Genomic DNA, 12,655 nt, shown 5'->3' on the forward strand with positions numbered 1-12,655 from the left:
ATTTACTAGTCGAAATCTCATTACACGAAATAAAGAGAAGTCCACAGAATGTTAATAGAAATGGCTTATATATTTATCTGTATTCTTGTTACGTTTTGCATATGGAATGTCCCAAGAAAATCTCAGGTGTTGACAGTGCAGAAATGTTCAAAGGTAAACAAAACAAAACAAAACAAAACAAGAAAACAACAACAAAAAATCCTGAATCAAGACTCTAGTCTCCACACTGGATAAATCTACTGGCAGATTCATAGACTGATTGGATTTACTGGGTGTTAACTAGAGCTGGGCGGGATCGGGGGACTGGAGGAGGAGGTGGCCCTGGCCTTGGGGGTGCGGCCTTGGGCTGCCTCTGTCCCTGGTCCCTTCTTTGCTCTCTCTGCTTCTGGCCACAGATTACTCCTGCCTTGGATCCAGCTGATTATCGACTGAACTTCTGAAACCATGAGACCAAAAGAACTTCTAAGGTGTTCTTTTCAGGTATTTTGGTCACAGTAATGAAAGAACTAACTAATACATATCTCAATGTAATGTTCAGCACACAAAATTGTATATTTTAAAGGCCTATAGGAGTGCTTTACATGTTGAAGGCACATACTCATTCTTTATTATGATGTATGGTTTATATAATATCTGGAAGATCTATGCAATAATGTGTGTGTGTGTGTGTGTGTGTGTGTGTGTGTGTGTCTGTGGGTTGAACACCAGGTCATTCCACTCCTAAGCTGTATCTCCAGCCTTTTTTTAATTTTTATTTGGAAACAAGTTCTCACTAAGTTACCATGCACTGGCCTCAAACCTGCAATCCTCCTGTCTCAGCTTCCCAAGTACTTGGAGTATAGGTGTGTACCACTGTACGTGATTTTGTTTTATATTTTTAACAACCAAAATTAAACTTTTCTGATAACAGCTACCAAATTACTTTGTGAATATAATTGAGACAGGGTTTGACATGCTAGAATTGTTTTAACTAATTTTCTGGTAATAGAAATTAGATTTTTAAAACTCTATATTACTTTCAGAAACCTTCATTAACTCCTCATCATCATAAGGAAAGTTCAAGTTTTCTACTTTACTTTCAAATTTACCTAAAAATAAGTTTCCTTTTCAATCTAACCTTATTTGATATTACTATAGTATATGGACTCTGGTTCAAACAGATTCCTCAGTGTTTCATAACTATACATTCCTATTTTACAATTTATCTTTCTTTTAAAAATAGCTTTCTTCTACTACTTTCTTTACTCAAGTTCTCATTGTCATTCTTGGTACAAATCAAGTACATAGTGTCCAGGATGCCTTCCTTAGTCACTTCAGTCATGTTAAATATTTCATTTCGGGGCAAAATTTATTTCCATACTCATAAAATTCAATACCACATTGAAAGGGCTTAAAACTCATTTGAAGTATAGTTATACCCAAAGAAGAACTTGAATTGGAATTCCTTATTCACTGTTACAGTGATCTCTAATCCTTTGCTAACTGCGAACCGTATATTAGCTGTTAAAGAAAAACAATCATAACCCAATACTTGGAAGGCTGAGGCAGGAGGATCATACATTCATGGTCAGCCTTAGCTACTTAGTGAGGCCCTCTGCACCTTAAAACCTGTTTCAGTATAAAGAATAAAATAGAGATGAGGCTATAGCTTGGAGGTAGAATGCCCCTGGGATCAATCTCTAGTAACACACACACACACACACACACACACACACACACACACACACTCATAAACTACAAAATATAGTTAAAATAAATTATAAAATTATAGATTGTTCCTTCAATAAAATGACTACTGTAATACATACTTTAAGTATTAAATGGAGAAAACTGAGAAAACTAAAAGCATCATGTAAAACCAAATATTGTCTAAATATTATCTAAATGAGAAAATCTCTTGGCATATTCATATATTTTTTGGTACTGGGGATAAAACCCAAGGACCTTCTACCTCCAGACTATACTTACAGACCTATTTTTTTTATATTTTATTTGGAAACAGGGTCTCACTAAATTGCTGAGAGCCTCCCTAAGCTGCTGAGGCTGGCTTTGAACCCGAGATCCTCCTGTCTCATCCTCCCAAGTACTGCGATTACAAGCTTGCATGCCATGGCGTCTGGCTTGGCATATTGATTTAATAAATGGTAAAATTTGAATGAAAATGGAATCTCTTTCAACTCTTTGTAAACCTATGATGTATTAGAAATCTAGGTAACAGATGAATGTCTTGGCTTTTTTAAAGGAAGCAGTAAGTACTAAAAGGAAAGGAACAAAAAATTTAAGAAATTCTTTAAGAAAATACATTATTCCTTGAAATAGCTAGCATGCTAAACGTATGTTGGTTCTTGTTTTATTTGACACAGAGAAAAGAAAGACAATCCTACTTTGGTGTCGTGTTAAAGTTGCATGACAGGAACATAAAGCATACAATCATAAAAACAACAGATACTTTCTTTCAAAGCATTACAATATGCTAGACAATATGTCACAGTCTTTACTAATTTCTTCCTCGATAATGCCCTAGGAAATAAACTTTACCCCCATTTTGCAGATAGCAAATTAATCCTTAGAGGTTAAATAATTCACCCAAAGTAATATGACTTGTATGTGATGGAGAAACTGTGATTTTAAACCTAAATCTATCTGATTATATAGAGAGAAAATATGTTACAGTATTATAGCAACATTGAAAGAGAACTATCTAGAAAAGTTCAAAGGCTTGAAAAGAGTTTTACAATGGCAGCCCATAAACTACTCTACAGATTTGGCATGCAAAGCAAAAAGAAATATTTTAGCTTTAACAAGGTGACAAGTTTTGAGGGAGAGAGAGAGCTGGAGGAAAAAGAGCCTTCAAAATATCAAAGCTGTAAGTGGTTGGGACAGGGCCATGAAGGGCTAAGATCCAAAACCTTTGAAGGTTTAAAGATTTTTACAGGATAGTAGGCTAAGTCTAGTATTTTGGTTAAGCAACTATCTGCAGTAAGTTTCTTATAAGTTAAAACAGTTAGCCCTGTGTCTAGATATTTGAGATAGCAATATCTAAATTGATTCTTCCTTAATAAATCTGTATAGATGGTGATTACAAAGAATACTTCTTAATTATTAATTAATTCTGTTTTAAGGATTTTTGTAAATGCTTTATATTTGATCATAACAATGACTATACAAGGTAGGTACTTCATTCCCATTTTAAAGAATAAGTTATAATTGATACCAGAGCTTAAAATCCTTCCTGTTATATTGTGTTGATATTATAATAGGTTATTGTAATTAATTAGAATTTTATTCACAATTATTTCATTTATTTTTGATTTTTTTATTGGTGAGTTGTAATCATACATCTTAATAGAGTACAAGATGGTAAAGGCATACATGCACACATCACTCATTTAGCCCTTCCCCAATTCCCACTCCATTCCCGCCCCCAGCCACCTTCTCATGTTTGGCTTGGTGATTGACTTACATGTTTGTGAATGTCCATCATGCACATTAGGGAATTTCCACCCCCCCCCATCTCCCTCAGTTAGGTCATCTTATTCACTCCTCTATGGTTTCTCCTTCTTCATCTGGAGTTCTTCTTATGATTTTTTTTCTATCTACCACATAATAGGGAGAGAGCAAACAATTTTTAACTTTTGTGACTGACTAATTTGCTAACTTAGCAAAATGTTCCCTAGTTCCATCCATTTCCCTGTAAATGATGCAATTTTGTTCTTCCTTATGGCTGAGTAAAATTCCATTGTGTATATTTCCCATAGTTTTGTAATCCATTCATCTGTTGATGGACATCTTTCCTGGTCCCATAATTTTGCAATTGTGAATTGTGTGGCTAAGAACATAGATAGACATGGATTAGTTTGGTAGTTTGGTTTCCATTCTTTTGAGTAGATACCCAGAAGTGATATTGCTGGATCATATGGTAGATTTGTTTCATTCTTCTGAGGATCCTCCATATTGTTTCCAAAATGGTTGCACTAATTTGCAATCCCACTAACAATGTATTAGAGTTTCCACTTCTCCACATCCTTGCCAGCATTTGTTGTTGTTTGTGTTTCTTTTTTTGTTACCACTTAATTTTTTTTTTATTTTAACTGTTTTCACATTAGTAGTGTCTTCATATCTTTCCTGAATGACCTTTCATTGTATGCCTGTAATATAATTTGCTCCATTCTCCCTTCTCAGAAATGTAGGATGTTTAATTTCATAATTTGAAATGTTTTAATGAATTTTTACCTCTCTTATTTTTACCCATAATTGTAATTATTTTTTAAAAATGTACCCTATGCCAGATGTGGTGGCACATGCTTGTAATCCCCGCGCTTAGGAGGCAGAGACAGGATGATCGCGCAGGTTCGATACCAGCCTCGCTGGCTTAAGAGACCCTGTTTCCAAATAAAAAGTATAAAATAGGTCTGGGAGTGTAGCCTGGAGGTAGAAGGGTTTCCAGGAACCCCAGTACCACAAAAAAATGTACCCCATAAGTAAAATTTCTGAGTCAAAACTACATAGTTTCTTTTTTTCTTCATTTTTAAATTTTATTGATACACTATAGTTTCACATCATAATGTGGATTATATTCACAATTGCATACATTCACACAGTACTTGGTGTCCCTCAAAAGACTACACTAGCAAAACAAATAATCCAATCAACAAATGGGCAACTGAATTGAATAGACACTTCAAAAAAGAAGAGATACAAATGGCCAATAGATAATGAAAAAATGTTCAACATCATTAGCCATCAGGGAGATGAAAATCAAAACTATGCTGAGATTACATCTAACCCCAATCAGAGTGGAAGGCATAAAGAAGTCATATAACAAAAAATGCTGGCGAGGATGTGGGGAAAGAGGAACTTTTTTATACTGATGTTGGAAGTGCAAACTAGTTCAGCCGCTATCGAGATCAGTGTGGAGATTCCTTAGAAAACTGGGAATGGATCCAACATATGATCTGGCTATACCACTCCTGGATATCTTTCCAAAGGAGATCAGAGAACTACAGTAAAATATGCATACCCATGTTCATAGCAGCACAATTCCTAACAGCAAAAATATGGAACCAAACTAGATCTCCATCATCAGATGAATGGATTGCAAAATTATGGCAAATATGTTCAATGGAATTCTACTTAGCAGTAAAGAACAAAATCATGTCATTTGCAAGAAGATGGAAGGACCTGGAGAAAACTATGTTAAGTGAGATAAACCAAGCACAGAAAGAGAAGGGACATATGTTTTCTCCAATACGCCCCAATTAGGGAGTATTAGAGATACCAGAGGGACTCCAGATAATGGAGGGAAAACCTCAGCAAGCTATAAAGGAAGGGTAGGGGAGGAAGAAGGCTGAGGTTGATTAATGGAGGTGCTACATTCAAATATGTGTATAAGTGTGAATGTAGCATGGTCAACCTAAACACTGATTGTTAGGAGGAGGGTTCAGGGGAAGTGGGGTGGGGCAGAGGACACCAAGTTTGTGTTTTTAATGACTAACATTCTAATTGATCTTATGTAAAATCTCAGGATAGTTTTGATTTGCATCTATCTAATTGCTAATGATATTGAACATTTTTTCAAACATTTATTCAATTTCTCATTTTGTGAAGTGTCTATTTAGTTCACTTGCCCATTTTTTTGATTGGGTTATTTATTTTCTTAGCGGGGAGTTTCTTGAGTATATTCTAGATTTTAGTCTCTATTGGAGGAATAGTTGGCAAAAATTTTCTCCCATTCTGTTGGCTTTCTTTGAGGTTCTTGATGGTTTCCTTTGCTGTACAAAAGCTCTTCGGTTTAATGCAATCCCATATACTGAACCTTTTAATTTCTTGTGCCTTTAGGGTCTTGTTGAGGAATATTTTACCTGTGCCTCTGTATTGCAGTGTTGGATCTATGCCCTCTTCAAGGAGCTGCAAGGTCTCCAGTCTAATTTCCAGGGCTTTGATCCTCTTGAATTGACTTTGGTGCAAGGTGATGAAGTAGACTTTATTTTCAGTTTTCTGCACATGGTTAACCAGTTTTGCCAACACCATTTGTTAAAGAGGCTATCTTTTTTCCAGTGTATGTTTTTGGCCTCTTTGTCAAAAATCTATTGGCTGTAAGTATACAGATTTGTTTCTGAGTCTTCTATTCTGATTCATTAGTCTATGTGTCTGATTTTGTGCCAACCATGCTGTTTTTATTACTATGGTTTGTAGTATAGTTTGAATTCAGGTATTGTGATTCCTCTTGCATGGTTCTTGTTGCTGAGAACTATTGGGCTATTCTGGTTTTTTTGTTGTTCCAAATAAACTTAAGGACTGATTTTGCTATGTCTGTGAGGAATGACATTAGTAATTTAATGGGTATTGTGTTGAATCTGTAGATCACTTTCAGAAGTATGGCCATTTTAATGATATTTATTCTGCCTATCCAAGAATATGGAATATCTTTTCATCTTCTAAGGTAATCTTTTATTTCTTTTTTCAGTATTTTATAATTTTCTTTGTAGAGGTCTGTTACCTCCTGGGTTAGGTTTATTCCTGAGTATTTTATTTTTCTGTGTTATATCCTGAATGGAAGTGTTTTGGGGATTTTTTTCATTGGATTTATGCTTGGCATACAGGAAAGCTTCTGATTTTTTTAAGATTGATTTTTTATCCGCATACTTTGCTGAATTTGTTGATCAGTTCTATAAGCAGTTTGGCTGAGTCTTTTGTGTCTTCTAGGTATAGTATATATATATATATATATATATATATATATATATATATATATATATATGTCATCTGCAAATAGGGATAGTTTTAGTGTTTTTCTTATTTGTACTCCTTTTTTTTTCTCTCACTTTATTCCTCTGGCTAAAGTTTCAAGTACTGTACTGAAAAGAAGTGGTGATAATAGACATCCGTTTCTTGGTTTTAGGGGGAAATATTGTAGTTTTTTCCCCATTTAATATGATGTTGGCTGTGGACTTATTGTATATTGCCTTTATGATGTTGAGGTATGTTTGTTCTGATTCTCTGTAGTGCTTTTAACATAAATGGGTGTTGGATTTTTCAAATGCTTTCTCAGCATCGATTGAGATGAACATGTGATTTTTGTCTTTGGTTTGGTTTACGTGATGAATTACATGAATTGCGTTTTTATGTTGAGCTAGCCTTGCATCCTAGGGATGAACCCTACTTGGTCATGGTGATTTTCTCGACATGGTTTTGAATGCATGTTGCTAGTATTCTGTTTAGTAATTTTGCATAAAGTTCATCAACAATATAGGCCCAGTTTTTTTTTTCTTGAGCTGTTTTTACTTGGTTTGGTATTAATGTTATGTTGGCTTTGTAGAATATATTTGGGAGAATCCATTTCTTTGTACTTGACAGAATAGATTGAGAAGTATTGAGATTAGCTCTTTTATAAAGGTTTTATAAAATTCACTTAGGAACCCATCTGGTCCTGGGCTTTTATTTGGTGGTAGGTTCTTTATTGCTGCCTCAATTTCTTTGATTACTATTATTCAATTTAAGTTTTCTATATCTTCTTGACTCAATTTAGAAGATTGTATGTATCTAGTTATTTGTCAATTTCTTCTAGATTTTCCATTTTGTTGAAGTACAATTTTTCAAAGTGATTTCTGATATTCCTCTGGATTTTCACACTGTTGATGGTAATATCTCCTTTTTCATCTCTCATTTTCATAATTTGTATTGATTCTCTCTTTTGGTTAGGTTGGCTAGTGTTTTTTTGTTTGTTTTGTTTTGTTTTGTTTTGTTTTCCAGTACTGGAGATGGAACCCAGGACTGGAGATGGAACCTCTGAGCTACATCTTCAGCCCTATTTTTTATTCTTTATCTTGAAACAAGGTCTCACTAAGTTGCAAAGAGTCTCACTAAGTAGCTGAGGCTGGCCACAAACTCACGATACTCCGGTCTCAGCCTCCCAAATGCTGGGATTACAAACATGTGTCATGGCTTGGTTAGTGGTTTATCTACCTTATTTATTTACTTTTATTTTTGAGAAACCAGCTTTTGGTTTTGTTTATTTTCTGTACTTTTAATTTTCTACTTCATTGATTTCTGCACTGATTTTAATAATTTCCTGTCTTCTGCTTGCTTTAGGATTAGACTGTTCCTGTTTTCCAAGAACTTTGAGGTGATTTTCTTTTCTTCTTATGTGGGAACTCAGTGCTATGAATTTTCCTCTTAATACTGCTTTCAAGGTGTCCCAGAGGTTTTTATATGTTCTATCTCTATTTTCATTTGTTCCTAGGAATTTCTTAATTTCACCCCTTACTTCTTCTATGACCCATTCCTCATTCAGCAGTGTGGTGTTCATTCTCCAAGTGTTTATGTGGTTAATCTGGGTATTCTTACAATTGATTTCTAGTTTTATTCCTTTGTTGTATGAAAAGAGTATGTTACATTTTTGAATTTGCTAGTGCTAACTTTGTGGCTCAGGATGTGGTATATTTTGGAGAAGGTTTCATGAGCAGCTGAGAAAAATGTGAACTCTGCTGTAGTTGGATGAAATATTCTGTATATGTATAGGTTCATTTGGTTTATGGTGTTCTTTAGATCTGAGGCTTCTTTAATGACCTTTTGTCTAGCAGTTCAGTCTAGTGAGGGGGGTGTTGAGATCTACCAGTATTATTGTATTAGGATTTATATGTATCTAAATGTCACAAAGAGTTTATTAATGTGGCTGTACCAATGTTTGGGGCATAAATGTTGATTATCATTATTTCCTCTTGGTGTATTGTTCCTTTTACCGGTAACAAATGACCTGCTTTTCTGGGTGTGGTGGTGCATCCTTGTAATCTCAGTACTTGGGAGGCTGAGACAGAAGGATCGCGCAAGTTTGAAGCCAGCCTTAGCTACTTAGTGAGGCTTTCAGCAACTTAGTGAGACCCCGTTCCCAAATAAAATATAAAATAGGTCTGAGAGTATAACTCAGAGGTAGAAAGCCCCTGGGTTCCACTCCCAGGACCACAAAAAAAAAAAAAAAAAAAAAAAAAAGACCTGCTTTGTCTCTTCTGATAAGCTTAAGCTTGAAGTCTAATTTGTCTGATATTATTGTTGCTTTTTCTATTTGTTTTCCTGTTCCATTGGCATGAATTACCTTGCTTTAGCCCTTTCTTTACCTTTAGTTTGTGAGTTTCCTTACTTGTAGGTGTGCTTCTTACATTAAGCATATAGATTAAATCTGTTTTTTTAATCTATTTTGCAACCTTATGTTTTTTTAATCAGAAAGTTGAGGTGATTTATATTCAATGTGATTACTGAGAGATGATTTTAATTCCTAACATTTTAAGTTTCAACTTCTGTTTGGGGTAGTATTTGTTCTTTGCTTAGTTGTTTGTTTGATGAGAATTATCGTTTCTCTGGTTCTGTTGTTTATTACTAATTTTTTCTTTGCAGTTATTCTCTGAGTATTTTCTCTAGTGCTGCTTTGGAAAACATAAATTCTTTCAGCTTCTGTTTTTGTGGAAGATCTTTATTTCCCCATCAAATTTGAGAGATAGAAAGGAATTTGGGGTAAGAAATTTTTGGCTTCAAATTGTTTTCTTTCAGAGTTTGGAATATGTTGCTTCAGGCCCTCCTTGCTTTCATGTCTTTATTTGGAAATTCTGGAGTGTCTTATTGGTTTGCCTCTGAATGTCACTTGGTTTTCTGCTTCTGTTGCCTTTAAGATTCTCTCCTTAGCTTCTATGGTAGTCAGTTTGACTATTATGTGGTGTGATGCTCCTTTTCTTGCATCTTGTCTAAAAAGGGTTCTATAAATTTCCTCTACCTTTGTATTGACCTATTTTACTATGTTTGGATAATTTTCTGATATTATTTCTTTGAAAAGACTGTTGTTCCCTTTTATTTCATTTTCTATTCTCTCTTCTATTACTATTATTCTTAGGTTAGCTATTTTAAGATGGGCCCATATCTCTTCAATGTCCAATTTATGCTGCCGATTTGTTTTTTCTAAATTATATGCTATATGTTCATTTTTGGAGCAATCATTTTCTAAGAGCAAGAGTCTATTTTCCATGTGGTCTAATCTATTGTTAATAGTTTGTACTGGTGCCTTTACTTCAATGATTGCATCCTTCACTTTCTTCAGAGCTTTTTTCTGATGCCTATTCAGGGTGTCAGATTCTTTGTTTATCTGTTTATTTCTTTCAGGCTCTCTCTACATTGTTTTGGAAAATCCTGTGCCATTTCTACTGTTAAATTTCTGATTTGTCCTTTCAGCAATCTCTGCTATTTTGTGTGTTTTTTTGTTTTTGTTTTATATGTGACTCTAATTAAGTGCTTCTGAAATGGAATGTATATTGGGATACTGATACAATTATTCTATATCAATATCTAAGAAACTTATATTAAATGAATAATTTCATTTAGGTAAATAAACCTAAAGTATTTCTTTCTTAACCCAAAGAGTAACCTTCCAATGACTAGATGCTATACATATTGAAGTAAGGAAAATTCAAGCACTTTATGATCTTTGAAATCTGAGAAATATATATACTGGATGAGAAATATATATGTACATATATTTGAGAAACAGAATATATATATATATATATATATATATGCCTGAGAAGTTAGAAGTTATATGTACATATGAATATATATATATATATATATATATATATATATATATATATATATTAAACCCAGAGGTATTCTATCTTCTATCTCTGAGCTATATCTTCAGTTCTTTTTTATATTATCTTATTTTTTTATTTTGAAACAGGATCTTGCTAAATTGCCGAGGCTGGCCTTACTATGATTTTTCTCTTTCAGCATCCCAAGTACTGGGATTACAGACATGTGCCACAACACTCACTTCATATTTTAAATTAGACATATCAAAACTACTTATCTCAAAAAGCAAATTAAAATTTATCACAATGAATTTGCAAGTATTAATGGATTTAAATGACTGTATTCTAATAGAACCAGAATAACTAGATGAAATGTGAAAAGGAAACATTTTAATATTTTTATTTATCTGGAAAATATCTGGACCATTGAAAATTTTAACATTAAGTCAAATACTAATTTTGTATAAATATAACTACAAGGTCAATGAAGATTAACACTTTTTTAAGAAAAACTGAATAATTACAATGAAGTATAACTTTAGGTGTGGACTTTTGAGTTTCATTATGCTTGGGGGAAATAAAGTATAACATCAAATAAAATACCTCTCATATCAATGTTCTATTAGCACTTTAAAAATAGCTATGGTGTAAATTAAATTAAATTAAATTAAAGACTTTGAAAGATTACATTACTCTGAAATACCATGATATATAGATATTTTACAAATGCTTACATTTTTTCAGAGTTCATAACTGCATTGCAGCTTTTGTTGTTATATACATATAAAATATGTATATAAAAATATAAAAATAACATTATCTTCTCTAATTAAAGTTAATAGTATGTGTGGCAGCTTTATGAATATGTCATCATTAATAGACATAATCAAACTGTTAGGTAAGAGAAAGATTTTTAAAGTATGTTTTGACATATTACCTAAAATTCTGCTGTATTTGAAACATTCCTTTAATAATAATTTAACCTACATATATTGCAAGACACCAATATATAAAACTAAATTTTAAAAAATAGCCTAATAAAATTTTCTTAGAAATAAATGATCTGCCCGGCATGGTGGCACACACTTGTAATTCCTGCGCTTGGGAGATGGAGACAGGAGGATCGTTCAGGTTCAAAGCCAGCCGTGCTGGCTTAAGAGACCCTGTTTTCAAATAAAAATATAAAAAGTAGGTCTGGGAGTGTAGCCTGGGGAAGGGTTTCCAGGAACCCCAGTACCACAAAAAAAAAAAGGGATAAAAAATAGGGCAGGGGGTGTAGCTCGGAGGTCCCCAGACCCGCAAAAAAAAAAAAAAAAAAAAAAAAAGGAAAAGAAAAAAAGAAAAATAAATAAATAATCAATTAATTTCATATAATTCACAGACTTGGGGATGGAAAACACTGAATCACACAATAAAATTAAATAAAAATGGATGCTGTTCATTTTTAGAAATTATTTAATTTTGTTTACACCAAAGAAGACATTTAAAGAAAAAAAATTCAAATATGCATTTTTAGGCAGCTGTGATCACTAGCATCCTACCCCCTATCTGTAAAAGAATGCTTGTTGGCATTAGGTTCCATCAATTCATTTGTGATTTCTAAATTAATTCTGAAGGAAACCACAACTTACTTGAAGATCCCGCTGAGTGTCTGTGTGCCTGACTTTTTTTTTCTCTGTTCACAGACAAAGCACTTCCACTGGTCATGGAAAAAAGGTCTAAATCCGTGTCTTCTCTGCTTACAAGTCTTGCCTGGGAGCAATGGGAGAGAATGTATACAATCATGAAACAAAATATGGCATTTTCTGAATGCAGCTCACATTACCCCAAATAAACAAACAGGCTCTGTCAAACAACCTTCTTCAAAATGATACCACAATCCTTTACTGCTGCCCAGGCAGAACAAATGCACTATGTCAAAGCATTTTTTGCAAATAGGAGCCGATTTTAAAATTGAGGTTTGCTATTTGAGTCTGTACAACAAAAGAAAACATTTTAGTACAGTAATTTTGATGAAAATCAATCTTAAAAGCAGCTGGTGAAACTTTAAACAGCTTAGCATCACTTACTTACCAAGTATATTA

At 33.6% G+C, this 12,655-nt stretch overlaps 1 protein-coding gene across 1 annotated transcript in view; it reads right to left on the minus strand.

Moving 5' to 3' along the window:
• LRRIQ1 (leucine rich repeats and IQ motif containing 1) overlaps positions 1 to 12,655 on the minus strand; it is a gene marked incomplete at both ends in the record, with an annotated part of 216,869 nt that overhangs the window by 15,047 nt on the left and 189,167 nt on the right. Inside the window, one exon of the mRNA XM_080704824.1 lies at positions 12,203 to 12,323. Within this exon, the coding sequence (XP_080560950.1) occupies positions 12,203 to 12,323 (121 nt within the window). The remainder of the gene's footprint in view (positions 1 to 12,202; positions 12,324 to 12,655) is intronic.

Source organism: Muscardinus avellanarius (assembly GCF_963383645.1).
Source record: "Muscardinus avellanarius genome assembly, chromosome: 11".
Taxonomy (NCBI): Eukaryota; Metazoa; Chordata; class Mammalia; order Rodentia; family Gliridae; genus Muscardinus; species Muscardinus avellanarius.